We start from the raw sequence: 18,439 nt of genomic DNA, 5'->3' as shown, positions 1-18,439 counted from the left end.
AGAGAGAGAGAGTGGATCAGAGAGAGAGAGTGGATCAGAGAGAGAGAGAGAGGATCAGAGAGAGAGAGAGAGAGAGTGGATCAGAGAGAGAGTGGATCAGAGAGAGAGAGAGTGGATCAGAGAGAGAGAGAGAGAGAGTGGATCAGAGAGAGAGAGAGAGAGTGGATCAGAGAGAGAGAGAGAGAGAGAGAGAGAGAGAGAGTGATCAGAGAGAGAGAGAGAGAGAGAGAGTGGATCAGAGAGAGAGAGAGTGGATCAGAGAGAGAGAGAGAGAGAGTGGATCAGAGAGAGAGAGTGGATCAGAGAGAGAGTGGATCAGAGAGAGAGTGGATCAGAGAGAGAGAGTGGATCAGAGAGAGAGAGTGGCTCAGAGAGAGAGAGAGTGGCTCAGAGAGAGAGAGTGGATCAGAGAGAGAGAGTGGCTCAGAGAGAGAGAGAGAGAGAGAGAGAGAGGATCAGAGAGAGAGAGAGAGTGGATCAGAGAGAGGGTGGTTGTGAGAGGGGTGGGTGTGAGGAGATGTGAGAGAGGGGTTGGTAGAGTGAGAGAGAGCGGGTGAGATGGGGAGCATGTGGGGGGAGAAGCTCTAAAGAAGAGGAATATGTGGAGGAGAAGCTGGAGAGATGGGGAATATGGGGGAGAAGCTGCTGAGTAGGGGAGCATGTGGAGGAGAAGCTGTAGAGAAAGGGAGTACAGTATGTGGGGGTAGAAGGCAGAGAGAAGGGGGGCATGTGAGGGGAGAAGCATAGACATTGTATCGGGTCAGGTAAATACCAACAAACATACAACAGATTTTTTGGAATACATTTGGGGGGGAGGGGGGGGTTGAGTGGGAACGTTGCCAAATATACCCTTGTACCGGCCCTGTACATAACGCAGGTTTGAGCGCCGATACAGCTTATTGAAGCTAAGGCAATGTCAATCTTTCGTTGAGAATACATATTAGTTACATAAAAGCAAAGGGTGATGAAGAAAAATAAATAATGAATTGAGAAATATGAATAACTCAAATATTATGAATTATTTTTATTATTGCAACTTTACCTAAATCAAAAGGAATGTGTAAATGCTTTGGATATATACATAAGGTACTACGAAAGCACGAGATTGAATAGGTATAACTTACTGTATTATAATAATTAGGGGGAATGGTAACACTGGGTTGGTGAAATAGTAAACGTCTGCTTGACATTTGAATGATCTGACATTTATGATCCATTTATACGGTTTATGCCGAGTTAGATTAATCTCACACATGAATCACTTAATGACTCTTCATCAAGCCTAAGCCATTGACAGTTTGCATGCAATATTATGTGTCCTCAAGCTTTGCCCAAAATGTGACAGCAAACGTTCCTCCCCCCCCCCCCCCAAACAGCAAAGATGTCACTAGTTTCCATTGACGTAACTCCAAGTACAACAAGAGCTAATTGCAATTGTTGGGCTCCCTTCCATCACTTCCACAAATGGACCATCTCAGCTGAAGCTATCAAGGTGGCATTCAACTCTTCCGCATGGCAAAGAAAAATGCACTTTCAGTGAAACAAACTCAAGTAAATTGCTACACATTCAGTGAGGAACACTCCACGTGACTGCACTCATTATGCTTCCATTCTCTCAATAAAAGAAAAGAAAGCATTCAGTGTTTCTGGTTTGATTGCTGCATGTTATGTTTATGTAAATGATATATCACAAAGCGCTAGAAGAGATACAGTTGGAGATATACTGTAGTGCCGACGAGTATTCTAAAACAAATCTGGGGCAATCACCAACAAGACCCAGGTACATGCTGGGTACATGCTGGGTACATGCTGGGTACATGCTGGGTACATGCTGCAACATTTCTGCAGACAGACTAATGGCCCATTGGATTAACAGCGGGGGTCCCTGGCAGTCCCATTCAAACTGAATGGGACTGCCAGGGCCCCCCGCTGTTAATCCGATGGGCCATTAGTCTCTTCAGAAATGTCACTGAAATGTTTGCAGCATGTACCCAGCATGTACCTGGATCTTGTTGGTGATAGCCCCAGATTTTCCAAGGCAAGATTAAGGCAAGTTTTAGAATACTCGCCGGCGCAGCACCTGTAGATGTTGAGACAGAATGAAAGGGAACCGTGGAAATTTGCGCTTTCTCCACCTATTTGTGAAGATGTTAAAGGACTGTACACCTTTTTCACGTTTGTCCTCCTCAGATAAAAAAAATAGCCTTCAGGTCAACAGAACTGTTATTAAAGCAATCATCAAAGCCAACACCACTGGACTGAATTATGCTTAGAATAATTACAAATATAACACCCACTGAAGGTGGATCATTAACTCTTAGCGGCAAACCTGGTGCAACAAAACAGCTCGGGCAAGTAAAAACCAACTCTGAATTCCTTATTCTTTTCTTTTGATGAATCTGGGGCTGTTTTATGCACAACTGTTGACCTTTGGGAGGCTTGATTGAGGGTGAGCAAGTTCTCACAACTCTCACCGTGTATTATTTGTGATGTATCCAACCCCGTGCCCTTACCTCTTTCTGTATCATACAGGTAAACAAACTTTTGCCAGTCGTACTCATTGAGAAGGGTTAGCATGGCGCCTTTAAGCGCTGGTCGCATCTGAATGACGAACTGTACATCTGCGTCGGTTGGGAAGCTCGGTGTGATGAACGAGGTGTGCAGGGCGCCACAGAAAGACGTCAGCGTGTTCATGGACATTTGGTCGTAGAATCCAAAGATGGCATATACTCCTCGGGAAAACTGTGAACAAACTAAAACCAAGAAACAACATCAGTGAGCGGGCCCAAAATAGTCATCTGCTGCATCATTTCACTCAAGTGGTCAGTAAAATACAGAGGTCAATATTTAGTAAATAGTGCTATTCCATAAGACACATTCTGGGGCCGGACAACACCTTTTTGGCTCATTCACTTGAATGGGCAGCATGGGGTATTCCATCCCCGGAAGGTGTGTTATGGAAAAGCACCATTAATAAAATATGGGCCAGTGTAGGGTTATGTTCTGGTTTTGTTGAAGATAAGTCTCACTGATAAGATGTGCAGGGGTACTTTGATAAATGATAAAAACATAGTAATATGGATTTCTTAATTAGAACTTATACACACATACACACACACACACACACACACACACACACACACACACACACACACACACACACACACACACACACACTTTTAACAACCTAGGGATTTTTTTTTGTTACACCATCAGGTGTACTAATAAGAACCATTGTAATCACATAGATACAGTAGCAGCTAGGTGTATTGGATAACTGTCTATTACTGACTTTCCATTGGATTATTACAATGTTGCAAATTAGTTTGTGGAAAACACAAGCTGTTGCTACTTTTCTGTGACTTTTAACCCACATTCTGACTCTTCCTCCCCAAAAACGCAGCCCTTTTTCATACATTTATTTTGACTTTTAAACATTAAAGTTTATGTTTTAATGGCTACTATGCTCTCTACTAGAGCGCTTCCTGTGAGGATCGGCGTTAGGTCCCGCCCCGTGATGCATCCCGTGATGTCACGGGTGACACGCGTCAGCCGCAACCTGCGCACAGGTGCCGCACTACAAGGAAGGGAGACACCGCAGGGACTGTCTCCAGGCCCCGCCCCGTGACACATCCCGCGATGTCAAGGGTGACACACATCAGCTGCAACCTGTGCGCAAGCGCTGCGCTGCTAGGAAGGTAGACAACGCTGGGACCGTCTCCAGGATCCGACCCCGTGACGACATGGGCAGCGCACAGCGCACACTAGCTACGCGCAGACGCCGAATTGACACAGGCACTCGATTATTCCACAGCTGCTACTCACTCCACCTCTGCCTATCGGTACACAGTATACCTGTGATGTCTCACTCCTTGCAGCCTTCTCATTGGCTCTCTGTGCTTTATATGCTCAGCCAGCCGCTTGGCAAATTGACTGAGCATAAACTTGTTTGTTTTGTGTGCTTACCTCAAGCAAACCTGCTGCCCTGCCTTGTCTTGTTCTGCTTCCTCTTTTTGACCATTGCTTGCATCTGGACTCCTACTTGACGATTGCTACGGATATGACGATTCTCCATTCTATATCCCAGGACTCCGGCACCGCACAGACGACTACCCGATCTCTCTACTCCTACACCACTCCTAGACCATGGCAAGTACCGCGACCAATCTGACCTCTCCTAACCTGACCTGGCTACACGACTACCACTCTGCACTCCGGACGTGTCTGCTCGGTTGTTGGTCGGTGGCTATCAACATCCCCACCTCAGCCTCGTGGTCCCGCCTTGTTTGTGGTGAGCACTCGTGACAGTATGCTCGGCCCCACAAACATGGACCCCACTGAGGTGGGTCGACTCTTTAGTGCACGCCAACATGTTTAACAGACTGGACAATTATCTGGAGCTAAATAACCAGCGCATGGAGATGCTCCAACAGTCGGTTCAGTCCATTACCGATCTTACGCAACGTTCCACTTTTCACTCAGTAACCCCTCTGGCGGCAGTCTCTACACCCATTCCTGTGGCCACTGCTTCAGAACCATAACTGTCTAACCCCAATCGCTACGGCAGTGACCCACATGGTTGTCGCGGTTTCCTCAACCAATGCTTCATCCAATTCGTTCTGATGCCTTCTCGTTTTCTGTCTCCCCGATCTAAAGTAGCATATATAATTTCTTTATTAATTGACAACACTCTGGCGTGGACCTCTTCCTTCTGGGAGCTGAGATCGGATCTTTCCAGTGATCTAAGCTTCACCAAGGAGTTCCGCAGAGATTTTGATACACCCGGACGCAAGTTAACTGCTGCCTCCTCCCTCTTGCATATCTCCCAAGGTAACCAGTCCGTGGCCCGGTACGCTCTAGAGTTCCGCGCCATCGCCGCAGAGACTGGTTGGAATGATGAGGCGCTATCTGCTTCCTTCTGGCAAGGTCTCTCCAAGAATCTGAAGGACGAACTAGCGGCACAGGAATGTCCCACTGACCTGGAGGAGCTCGTCACTCTTTGCATCCGAGTAGACCAGCGGTTACAGGAGAGAAGATCCGAGAGAACCCGGCGCAAACAAGGTATACAACCCCCTCTCAGTTTCTTCTCAGGGGCTGTTGACCCACCTCCTCTGGATCCGGAGACACCCAGGCAACTCGGCAGCAATAAGCTATCTCCTGGCGAGAAACAACGCCGACGCAATCCCGGCCTCTGTCTATACTGCGGTAACGTCGGACACAAGGCACTTGCTTGCCCTCACAAATCGGGAACTTAAATCATGGGTTTCTCCTCCACACATTACTGATGGACAACATAACCTCCATTACACCTGAGTTGGTTACTCATAACAACCACAAGGCCTACATTGCTCACATCAAATGTGAGTGAGATAACTTCTATACATTTATTAAGAATTCTGTCATATACAGTACTCTGTTGCACTATTATATATTCTTTCTCCCCACTATATAAATCTCGGATGAGAGTGCGCTCCTGACCCTCTGCTATCAGTAATCTGGAGTCAGGAAGGAAGTTATTTTTCTCCTTATGAGACATCATTAGATTATATTTCACTGGGGTTTTTTGTTTGCCTTCCTCTGGATCAATATACTGTAAGTACGGATATAGGATACAGTATCTGTCACCCGATGGACATATGTCTTTGTTCAACCTCATATGCTATGTAACTATGTAATTGAACATGAATAATATATATTTTTGCCACTAATTATGGGTAAAATCATAAACAAAGTCAATGGGCTTTTGGCTCTGGTTTTCTAGTGAATATGATGTTCTGATGATTATTCATGAAATATATTATGGGGTTATGCAATTTGAGGATGGGCCATCAATGGAGGATTTTAGTGTACAGAGACTGCAGCCTAAAATATAGGATAAGGCCCTAAATCTTGCTTTAAAGGTAGGTGGAGGAAGCATGATGAATAGGACGAAAATCTATGAGCAAATTTACCACTTGGAATTGCCTTGGGCCCTGATTCACTAAAGGGTGTTAAACCTTAGCAAACCTCAGCACCCATTCATATGAATGGGAGTAAAGTCATGCTAAAGCTTGGCACCCTTTGCGGATCTGGGCTATAATTCTCATGATCAACTCATTTATTTAGGTTTTGTCCTACTGTACTATGTGGGGAGAATCAGAATAATGGACATGCTACGAAATGAATTTTTGGGGGAGGTCATCTTATACTTTTTCTGCAAATCCCATTACCAATAATCAGATCCCACATAAAAACAAGAACAGGAAAATGTACCGCTTTCTACTGAATTACGTTCAGTCAATTACATTACAACAGAGGGAACATTTCTTTAACACGTTCTCATCTCATTTCCTTGTGAGCCCCACGCATCTTCTCTCGACATTAAAAAAAAAGATTACGTTGGCATCTTCTTGAGCACAACACCGAGGCCAGATTGTATAGTATATTCACACCGAATGATGCACTCTTCCAATAACCAGGATCAGGAGTCAGAAGCAATTGATCAACTAAACTCGGTGTCTGTGTTTGGCCCCAAGGGCATTGAAGGATATCAAGGCAATTTGAACACTTTCAAGTCTTATCAATGAGTTATCTGCTCAGTTCTCTCCAAGCTTTGCACCGGTAGCAATGAATGTTAAACATTCGGCAGGTCCCAGTTGCAGGTCTGGGATGGTGTCCTCTCAAAGTTCCTACACTTGCTCCAGTAGCGAGTTTCTTGGTGAAAATTGAACTACTGTTAATGAACAAATAAAATAAATTGTGGTCTACTAAAGGAATGGCAACAATACCCTTTTATTAACAGTGTCAGCACACAATGGAATTTCGTTGGTAACACCAGGGGACAAGTGATGATTTAAATTTACTGAACAAACATCTTCATTTTTAAAAATGTTCCTTTCTGAAGCCTTTTTCTACATTGATGACTAACTTTTTTTGTCATGTTACTTTATTTTCCAATATTTAAGATTTTTATGAAACTTTTTTTTTTTTTTCTCCCAAACCATTTTTTCTTTTATATCTCGGTCCAGTTCTCAATCATCAAACCAGGCTCAAATGGAATTCACTGTCCTTATACTGTACAGCTAAAAGCTGCTTATCATTTCCATTTAAACCATGTCGTGTCTTTTTTGTGATATCCTAACCATGCATTAAATACCAGTGGTAACAGCAATGCATTGCTTTGTAAATGTTAAAGATTGCATTTCTTTAGGCTGAGTCCCCGGTGGTGACAGCGGAGAGTGCGGCGGCGGTGGCGTGCGAGCCACACACCACAGCACAGCTCTCTATGGGGCAGGCCCCAGTGGCTGTGTGTGTGGCCGCGCAAAGCGCGGTGACACGTATGCTGGCAGAGAAGATAAGAATTTTGTCTTCCCGTGCTGCAACGCGGTCACATGGGCGGCACGCAGCCAATGGCAGGGCAGATATGCCCCATCATAGCTGTGCCCCCCGTCATGGCCCCGCCCCCGCGCTCCCCTAGAGCTTCCCTACAGACCACCGGTCGCGGCTGTAGTCTCCGCACGCGCCGCCATGCCACCAGGCGCGCTTATAGCTGGGAGGGCTGGGGCCATAGCCCAAGATTTTGTGAGCACCAACCATTTGCTACCATGGAAGCACTGGTTCCAATAAAAGTCGACACCACAGACAGAGAAATTAATGCCATAGCAGATGTGTTAAAACAAGACAAAGAGAAGGATTATGGAGGAGCAAATTCAAGCACGGTCCCACACGATAGCTGACCTTCTAGCAGCAAATAAATAAGTATAAGACAAAATAACCAGAATTTTCTCCCCCCAATGGTAATAATGAAAGCACAAAAATGTAAACAACTTTCAATGAAAAGATTTGAGTTGACAGCACACAGAAGAACACAAGTAAAGCAAGAAACGTAAGAGAAATGATTGAGAAAGCCCTGCAGGAAGAAGGCCATATACAAAATGTAATGCCCATATATTTGTATTTAACTGGATAATGCCATGTATTTGTATTCGCATGATAAACCTCCCATGTCGTAGGGTCAGATCTTGAGATCTACTAATTAATAAGATATTTGTTAAATGTGACTTTATTATCTGTTATTGTTGAGGTTCTAAATCAGTTTGCTTTTTGAAGACTGATGCTTTTCTGCAGGGCAAAGAAAACATTCAAACAGGATGACATCACACTACAGGCATATTCTTCAGCGTCTCAGCTGAAGAAAGTATCTTCCCAATCACATGTTATAGCGGAGGAGAGAAAGCCACTGCAGAATATGACCCCAAGGATTCTTAGATTAACTGAGGTTGCAGCTGCAAGAATATCACAATTGGAGTCTTAGAAAAATACAAAGCGTAACAGGGATGTGTTGTGCCGCAGAGGGCTTTGTTCTATTTCTTTAGACTGCAAAGGTTAAATTAAAGCAGTCCATTATGTATTTCCATAAGTGACCCACTGTCTACGCCCTTGTTTTTATTCTGTATGTGTGTACTGCTCCATTGACTGTTATCAACCTGAAAATACTGCACATAGACTGAAATTCTAAATACCCCACAACTCCCTGACTGCACACTGAAGAAGTCCATTATTACACGGTTTCATTGGCCACTGAAACGGCAAAACATTATTCATAGTGGATGCTTGTGGAAAGGGGTCAAAATTACCTAGGTAGGTGTAAGGAATCCACTACTGGCTTTGACTATTGCCGTGCAGACCTGTGCAGTTGCAAGCTTCCTCTGGCAATCTATGGCACAGGTGCTGCCTCTCATTGCAGCTTCTGCCCTGTGTTCTTTCATTGGAGGAATTCTCACACACCCTCCTCCTGTGATTGGATCTCCGCCCTTTATATTCTAGGCGTTGGCTCTGAACCAGCGCCGAGCATAACTATTCCTACCTCTATGTTACTGTCTCTGCCACAAACCACCCCAGGCCTCTCTCCTAGCGTTCTTACCTTCCAAGTTCCTGAGTATCCAGAGGCCTGTTCCTGGACGTCTGTGCTGAAGCGTTGTTGCCAGCACTGGCCTGCTGCTATCTCCTTGCAGTGGCCTACCCTGGACGTCTGTGCTGAAGCATTGATGCCAGCACTGGTAACTGCTGCATTCCCTCCTAGCAGTAGCTACCCTTCCTGTCCTGTGGCCTGCCGCTATTCTCCTGTAGTGGCCTATCCTGGACGTCTGTGCTGAAGCGTTGATGCCAGCACTGGTACTGCTGCATTCCCTACTAGCAGTGGCTACCCTTCCTTTCCTGCGGCCTGCTGCTATCTCCTTGCAGTGGCCTGCCCTGGACGTCTGTGCTGAAGCATTGATGCCAGCACTGGCCTGCTGCTATTCTCCTGCAGTGGCCTACCCGGGACGTCTGTGCTGAAGCGTGTTGCCAGCACCGGTACCTGCTGCATTCCCTCCTAGCAGTGGCTACCCTTCCTTTCCTGCGGCTTGCTGCGATCCTCTTGCAGTGACCTGCCTTGGACTTCTGCGCTGAAGCGTTGGTTCTTCCCGACGCTGCCCTGCGGTGAACTTCGGCCAGCCTGCTGTCTCCTCCTGCTGAGATCGGCGTCATGGGCCGAGGCCGCTCCTCGCGCAGAAGCCACCCCCGCGCTCACGCTCCTAAGCTGAAGCGGGGCACTCCTGATTTCCTGTTGCCGAACTCCTGCTTCATTAACGACGATGCTGCCTTCTCCAATCCTGACCCTGCGATGTACGACTATGAACTGCGCACTCCGGATCAGTCTGCGTGGACTCAGGTCGGTGATTATATAACCCCACCTCAGCCCCGCGGTCCGGTCCCGGTTTGTGGCGAGCATCGGCGTAACAGTATGCTCGGCCCATTAAAACCGGACCGCGCCGTGGCGGGGGATGGCAATTTACCAACTGAAGTTATGTCCCGGCCTGCGTATCAGTCCCACTATGAAGGCCAGTATTTGTGTGAAGTAATACCCCTGATGGATGAAATGTTTACCTATGAAGGTTTAACCCCTTTGCAAAGACAATGCCATTGTGATCTCTTTATTAAGGCTTACTGTATCCTGAACTTAAAACAGTCTCTAGCCGAATGTATTCGCTCCCCTGATTCCCCTTTAACCTGGGATAATGTGAACCCTATGGAACTGGCCGACGCCCAAGAGGCAATCTATGCCCTGGCCTCATCACTGGACATTCATCTAGTAGAACAGAGCGCCCTCCTCATGTTGGCCCAGTCTCAAGATACACTCCATGTACTTTCCTCAACACTAGACACTCACATAATAGAACAGGATCCCCTCCTTGCCAGCTATGCTGCTGCTTGGCAGATTCTCTGTGCTGCCAGTCCTGTTACTAAACCTGTGGGGTTACCTCTCTCTCCTAAGAATGGTCAAACCATTTCTCTGTCGCTGCCCGCTAAGGAAGAAGCTGCCACGCTCCCTAATCCTGAGTTAACCTCCCTAAGTTCTGTCCCTGAGGTTATTTCGGTCTTAACCCCTGCTAGTCAGGCTTATGCGTTCCCTACTGTAAATCCCTGCAGTACCCAGGTCAGTGTGTCTTCCCTAGCACCAGAGAATGAATCCTGTTTGCCCTCTTTTCCTAAACCAAAAATTCTAAGCTCTGTTTCCGAGGTTTTTTCTGTATTAACCCCTGCTAGTCTGCTCTGTGAGGTTCCTACTGCTAACCCTAGTATTCCGCAGTCTAATGATAGGTCCCTAGGGCAAGAGGCAGAACCCCCTATGACCCCACTCTCGGAGACTAGCTTCTATTTCTCTGATTCTCAGGTACAGAGTAATTTAACCCTTGGGGTTTTTCCTATGTTAACCCCTGCAGGTCAGCCCTGTGAACCTTCCTTGGTAGATCCCTTTAGTTCGTCAGTCAGGGACACCTCCTTAGCCTCAGAGGATCAACCCCTTTTGTCCTCTGACTCGGCTAAAATTCTCGGGGTTATGCCCCCTGAACTCTCGGCAAATATACTGGCTCCAGTAAAAAGTATTCTGGAGCCGTTTGTTTCTCTAAACCTGTTCGCAGAATCCCTACTCCTAGGTATTTCACTCACCCCGTCTGCCACTCAGAGAGCTGAGACCCCTGCTTCTGAGCATAGACCCCTTTTCGTGGAATCTGTTGTCGTTTCTGATGTCCCAGACACTCTTTCCCAAATACCCACTTCAGAGGCCAGCACAGTCGTGGTTGCCCCACTTGCACTGTCTGAGTTCTCCTTTTCTCAAATCCTAGGGTTTAAAGCGAACAGTACATATTATGCTCCTTTCCAAGTGACCCCTACTGAGATCAGCGTATCTGCTGTTGCTCTCTCAGTACCATTAAAGTTAGGGCCCTTCTTTTTGAAGGATCAGGCTTTCAAGTTTGAGACTCCCTTTATCCCTGACTTTGTAAATCTGCAGTCCCTTCTCACTGTAGTTAAAAGTTCTCCAGCAGCCGCTGAGTTAAGCTTTGCCGCTGTCAAATCTTCTGTTATAGAAGCAACCTTGCCTAGCTTACTTCTGTCTGTCCTATCTGTGATGCCTATCATCTTTACTAAAATTTCTGTTTTGCAAGGTATTTCTCCTATTAAATCTGTGATACCTGCAATTCCTTTAATCAGTTCCAAAACCCCTGTCACTAAGTCTCCCATGGAGTCTGATGCCCTCACTAGGGATTCTCAGGGACCCAATTCTGTAACAAGCAAGATGTCCCTTGTGTCTGTTGGAGAGTTTACCCCAGTTTCTCTCACGGATCATGCCACAGCCTCCGGGATGATTAAAAATGACTTTAAGTCTGGGATGCCCATTCCTGTAATAATACTGTTTCACGCTGATTCGCCCACAGTATTCGGGGTATCCACTACTGACTGTATGTCTACTACCACGAACTCAGGGGTATCGCATTTGGAACGTTCCCTTTTTTCAGAAGATCCCGTCTTTAAAATGGACTTATTTTTCTCTGTGTCTTCCACAATACTTGGGGTACTTGCTATTGACTGTCCTGTCCCAAAACTAGGGTTACCTCTCAAAAAGGTGCCTGGAGCTACCGATGTTAAAGACCCTATGTTTAAAACAGTAACAATTTGCATTGCTTCTCCCACAGTATCATGTGAAACCTGGGTACCTGGGACCTCCACTCCGAAGCCAAGCTCTAGTTCTCTGTCTTCTTTCTCTGTGTTGGAGGCACCCAGCTTTAACCCCAAGACTTTTTTCCCTAAGGTTGATGCACCGCGTAACCGCCTGCCTTGTTTTTTGGATAAAATCTGTTTTCTCACCTTTCAAACAGACTCCTTACTCGCAGGTCTCTGTGCGGTGCCCAAAGTGCCCGTTCTGTATGGCAATTGGCCTCTCCCTAAGACGAAGACACCCTTACTGGACCTCGTCGCTTTACCTGAAGCGTCCGTTCCTGTTCTCTATGGGTCCACTATGGGTATAGACATGCTTATTATGTCCTTCGCCAAGGCCACAATTTCGGATTTGATTCTCTCTAAAGATCACAAACCAAAGGAAGCGGATCCTTCTTCAACTGCCAGTACCATGAGTTGCATACACACTGCTACAGACTCTCGCAAATTGCTTGGGATAGCAACCCTGCTTGGTATCAAAAGTACCGCTGCAATAGTGTGTAGTGAACCCTCCCGCCCCATTCCCTTGCTAACCACCACCCGGAATTCCTTGGAAGCTAAAGACTCTCGCAACTTCCTCCGTGCTGATTTCACCAAAGACATTGCCTTCCCTGAAGGTCCCTCTGCCATTTTTGTCCGACAATCTGTGTTCTGTGTCCCGTACTCTTGGACTATTACTACGCACCGGACACCTGGCTACTGTCCTTCCGATGTTCCCATTCCGGAGCCCTCAGGTCCCATTGTCCATGTACCAAGAACTGCAGTAGCACCGCTGTCTTTCATGGCACTCGCCAATGTACATCTGGATTGTGGACCTAATTCTCGCCGGAGACACTTCAGGAACAACTCAATGTCTCCCAGACCTATGAATGGTCCTGTTCACCCAGGCTTCTCACCCAGTGGTGGGGGTACTGTAAGGAATCCCAACAAACTATGGGCTTTCAACGCCACCTCTCGCCTAAGGAGGTTTAGGAACAATTCCATGTCCCCCAAATCTGTGATGGATCTTGTTCGTCCGGAGGTCTCACCTGAAGGGGGGGGTACTGTAAGGAATCCACTACTGGCTTTGACTATTGCCGTGCAGACCTGTGCAGTTGCAAGCTTCCTCTGGCAATCTATGGCACAGGTGCTGCCTCTCATTGCAGCTTCTGCCCTGTGTTCTTTCATTGGAGGAATTCTCACACACCCTCCTCCTGTGATTGGATCTCCGCCCTTTATATTCTAGGCGTTGGCTCTGAACCAGCGCCGAGCATAACTATTCCTACCTCTATGTTACTGTCTCTGCCACAAACCACCCCAGGCCTCTCTCCTAGCGTTCTTACCTTCCAAGTTCCTGAGTATCCAGAGGCCTGTTCCTGGACGTCTGTGCTGAAGCGTTGTTGCCAGCACTGGCCTGCTGCTATCTCCTTGCAGTGGCCTACCCTGGACGTCTGTGCTGAAGCGTTGATGCCAGCACTGGTAACTGCTGCATTCCCTCCTAGCAGTAGCTACCCTTCCTGTCCTGTGGCCTGCCGCTATTCTCCTGTAGTGGCCTATCCTGGACGTCTGTGCTGAAGCGTTGATGCCAGCACTGGTACTGCTGCATTCCCTACTAGCAGTGGCTACCCTTCCTTTCCTGCGGCCTGCTGCTATCTCCTTGCAGTGGCCTGCCCTGGACGTCTGTGCTGAAGCGTTGATGCCAGCACTGGCCTGCTGCTATTCTCCTGCAGTGGCCTACCCGGGACGTCTGTGCTGAAGCGTGTTGCCAGCACCGGTACCTGCTGCATTCCCTCCTACCAGTGGCTACCCTTCCTTTCCTGCGGCTTGCTGCGATCCTCTTGCAGTGACCTGCCTTGGACTTCTGCGCTGAAGCGTTGGTTCTTCCCGACGCTGCCCTGCGGTGAACTTCGGCCAGCCTGCTGTCTCCTCCTGCTGAGATCGGCGTCATGGGCCGAGGCCGCTCCTCGCGCAGAAGCCACCCCCGCGCTCACGCTCCTAAGCTGAAGCGGGGCACTCCTGATTTCCTGTTGCCGAACTCCTGCTTCATTAACGACGATGCTGCCTTCTCCAATCCTGACCCTGCGATGTACGACTATGAACTGCGCACTCCGGATCAGTCTGCGTGGACTCAGGTCGGTGATTATATAACCCCACCTCAGCCCCGCGGTCCGGTCCCGGTTTGTGGCGAGCATCGGCGTAACAGTAGGCAAAGGTTAAACGGAAAAGGCAGTAATGAAAGGGTGACACTGAAAATGGAACATAACACACCATCACAGCTACTCTACTGACATAGAACTGTGCAAACCACATTCTTAGGCTGCGATTATACAGACAAACTGCAATGCGTGTGCGCGCATCTGTGACATCACATTTGCAACGTCGCAGAGCACAAGCGCATTCTTCTGCGCGCGCAAATGCAGGGGAGACAAGGCTGACATCTGTTCTTTGATTGGACGGCTGAGTCACGTGACGCGGCCGTCACAACCTGAAACTCTTCAACAATCTCGCGCATTGGAGTAGCAAGCGGCGCGATAATCACTGTAGGTATAAGCACTTTGCGGGGATGTATACTCTTTGTTTTGGCGCCGCGCGCGTTTTTTGGTATAATCACGGCCTTAGGTATACAATGGGCATACAGAAGAAACTGCACCTACTGATAACCCCTCAACCTTGCCAAAGTCGAAAGGCAGTAGGGCAGAGGATAGATGGGTGGGAACTGTGTGAGAGATGTTTGAATGAAAGGATAGGCAAATGTATATACTGTAAGACAAGTTTTGCATTAGATTAGTTATAGTGCACTGACAAAGGGACACGCAGCTTGTTTACTCCACACTGTTTGAGCGGATTAACTTGCTGTACCTTTCTGCACCGAGTACAGAGAAACCATTGGGTCTTATAATGGCAAAGAAACTGATATTTTTCTAACATGTTATGGCACGGAAGCGACTAAATATTATTCATACTGTAGGGGACGCTAATGGTGGGAGGGTAAATGTGAGACTACAAAAGATATGCAGATCTTTGACGAGTGAATGTGAATTTGGCAAAATTGGGCATTTTGGAGGAAGAAAGATCGGTAGAAACAGGTTGCCATCATACAGATACTCAAATCACTTTTTGGTCCCCTTTTAAATTGCTGTTTGCATTGATTCCAAAAGAGACTTGAGCCGAGATCAGGCTCTGGAGGTAACTCACAGTACCAATCTCGCCCTCCTTCAGGTGGCGTGAAGAAAACGCGAGTTTTTAGAAGCGGTTTGCATTACGGAGCTACGAGAATAGCAGCTCTGGGCAAAAAATGGAAAAAAAAAACAGTTGGTGGCATTTTTGACAAACCGTTCAGATTGGCCGAGCCGGAGTGAAACCCGCTTCTAAAAAAGCCTTTTGGTTGCGATTGGACATGTGAGAAGGACTTCCAGAATAACAAAGCATGCCAGTCCCATCGGAAATGGCTCTTGAAAAGTGGGTTGTCACACTTTGGAGCTACCAGAATAGCCCTTAGAGAGAGAGAGATTTTATTTGCCTCTGACTGAATCGAACCTGCCTGTTGCGGTTGGAAATTCAAATGTAAATTAGATTGTAAGCTCCTCGGAGCAGGGACTCCTTCCTTAATGTTACTTTTACAGTATGTCTGAAGCACTTATTCCCATGATCTCTTATTTATATTATTTGTTATTTATATGACATGTATTACTACTGTGAAGCGCTATGTACATTTATGGCGCTATATAAATAAAGACATACAATACAATACAATGTAAATAAAGGAGTATGCTACACACCACAATGAAAAAAATATATACATGCAGTCTACCGGTGCTGCAGGTTCAAGGAGTACCTGTCAGAGTAATTCCAGGGCAATACTCAGGAAAAGGAGCCAACGCTCTACGGGTTTGATTATAATGCTAATTTATTTGTGCCACACAATGTTTCGACCTAAATAGGTCTTTCTCAAGTGACTAGGCGGTTGGGAATTCACCATCCCAAACATAAATATAAAAGTTGCAAACACCCTTATGGTAAGGCTTTATTCTTCCTGGGATAAAATGCTTAACTGTTTACAATTACACGTGTTTAGGTGTCAGTGATTGTCTTTTGAACCTCAATTTTTCTAGTTCTACTTCATTTGAACAAAACCTGATGTCAAAGCTTCAGTTGAGAATGGGTTAACAAAACACAGAACCCCAGCAAGCTCTTTTTGGGAACCCCTGAGCCCCCACAATATATATATATGTATATGTGTCAAAATGGAGAGCTATTGAGCGTGGCATATGTATACAACAGACGACAGAGAAGCCCAATGCTACATCCAACATGACAGAAATACACAGTAAAATACTTATATATTCTCTTGAAATAGGGTCATTTAGTTTAACCCTTTGGCCAAAGCGTTAAACTAAATGACCCTATTTCAAGAGAATGTATAAGTATTTGACTGTGTATTTCTGTCATGTTGGATGTAGCATTGGGCTTCTCTGTCGTCTGTCAAAGCTTCAGTGTAAACATTATATGGAGCAAAAGAACAGGTTTGATTACTGTTGCAGTGAATGGTAGTAGCTACACTACTGCGTTAAGTAAGTACGTTCAAGTGTCTGCCTAACTAACCAGCTTTACAACTGCGCGAGAACGGCCCTCTTCATTAGATAATAAACACACACCGTTGACATCCCCAAGGCCACAACAGCCCTCACACACCCAGGATAACTTTCTCCTTGATCAGTCTTCGCTCATTAGGAGAGCACGACGGTATCTCCGTTTCTTTTACATCCAAGTTTCTATAGCTCATTAAATTTTAATTAAGGGTTGGCCACACTTCCTGGTGTTTTGGTTTTGCCTAGTTTTTAAAAAAAAAATGAAACAAACAAAAAAAAACCCATCAACAAATCTGAGGATGAGGCTCTTGGGTTTTGGCCTGAAGTTTGGAATTTGCAACCCGTGAACCGGTCCATCTTTCTAGATACTTGCTGCGCGTAAAGAATTGCATAATTAGCATTTAGCATCTTTGCAGATGAAGAGCCTGCACTTGCTAAGTCTCCTTTCGCTTGCAATGTATCACACATTACAAAAGAGAATTGCGAACAATGATTGACAAACACTTTTTAAATGTAAGTGTCTTACTATAATAACAGGAAAGGCTTGATTATCTATTCACTACACTCCGCTGGATGCCAATTTAATTTTATGGGCCCATTTAAAGGGCAAATAAACCTTTGGGGGGTTTTTTTTTTTAAGGGGGAAGATAAAAGGACTAATTTTCATGGCTTTCCTATCCTTGTTCCGTTCTAAACCCGCAGTTCTATTAATATTCTACAGCTTCCTAGAGAACTGCTTTATTGTACAAGGTCCAGTAAAAATGTCACTTGTGTAAATAAATAACTCCCCTTACTTCTTGTGGTATAACATCAGACAGATCAGAGATTGCAGTAATAGCAAAAGCCTTGGCATACGGAGTGCTGTATTATAGTTACTGTGGAAACAGGTTAAATAGGCATTTATATCCAGCTCTTAATTTGCATTGAATATTATGTTCAATTCCAAACTTGATAAAGCCCCATCAACTCATAATAATAGCTGTGTATAAAATATCTAATGATTTCTGCTCCAATATGAATTGCCCATTCTGTGATCTGATTCTATATCCTCAAATACTAACATGAGCAGGGTAGCTTTATTAACAGCCCTATAACCAGGGGTGGCGAACTCCGGCTCTCAAAGGCCACCAACAGGTCAGGTTTTCAGGATATCCCTGCTTCAGCACAGGTGGCTCAGTCTTCGCCTGCACCAACAGTCCTGAAGAAGGGATATTCTGAAAACCTGACCTGTTGGTGGCCCTTGAGGACTGGAGTTGGCCTCTCCTGCTGTAATCTGTAAGTAAGACACTTTGTTTCCTTTGATTATTAAATATTGTTATTAAGAGACCTCTATTTAGGATATTTGTCTGGGCAAATGAATGTACGATATTATTTGTGCATGCAATTGTAGTACTTTACTACTACATTCAGTTGTAATTATTTAAAGCTGCAATACCACATATTCGGCCAGTTGAATTTCTTGGCGGTCTCTCAATGGGGAAGTGTTTGTCAATAAAGTGTTTTCTTTCTCCTTATGAGAGAACCAATAAAGATAAGGGGAGGAGGGGAGCTCTGGCTGCACGAGCACTTACTGATCACACAGTGACATCACACAGTGACATCACACACAAGGGAGAAGCCAGAGCAAATCAAACCCCTCCCAAGTCTCACTTTAAGTGTGAGGTGTGGGTGAAAAAGGGTATAAATAACCCTGATGAGACCCCTTAAACATGTCACTCTTTGGTGCTAGGAGGGATTGCTCCTCTAAATAATAGAACAGCAGCTATTAACAAGACATTGCATGCTTCATATATGTATTTCCTTTGTCCTCATCGTCCTTCCTTCTTATTAGTGCTTTAGTTAGGAGGAGATGGTGA

General features: G+C 45.9%; 1 protein-coding gene across 11 annotated transcripts in view; it reads right to left on the bottom strand.

Annotated features, from left to right (window-relative positions):
* Window positions 1-18,439, bottom strand: part of GRIA3 (glutamate ionotropic receptor AMPA type subunit 3) — a 184,842-nt gene that overhangs the window by 125,332 nt on the left and 41,071 nt on the right. For all 11 annotated transcript variants that reach the window (XR_012788424.1, XR_012788423.1, XR_012788427.1 and 8 more), the window contains exon 3: window positions 2,514-2,753. Coding sequence is in view for 6 of the 11 variants with exons in the window: in XM_075573403.1 (XP_075429518.1) it covers window positions 2,514-2,753 (240 nt within the window). In the remaining 5 variants the exon portion in view is untranslated. The remainder of the gene's footprint in view (window positions 1-2,513; window positions 2,754-18,439) is intronic.

This window comes from Ascaphus truei, chromosome 16 (genome assembly GCF_040206685.1).
Source record: "Ascaphus truei isolate aAscTru1 chromosome 16, aAscTru1.hap1, whole genome shotgun sequence".
Taxonomy (NCBI): domain Eukaryota; kingdom Metazoa; phylum Chordata; class Amphibia; order Anura; family Ascaphidae; genus Ascaphus; species Ascaphus truei.
This window is presented reverse-complemented; position numbering and strand designations above follow the sequence as displayed.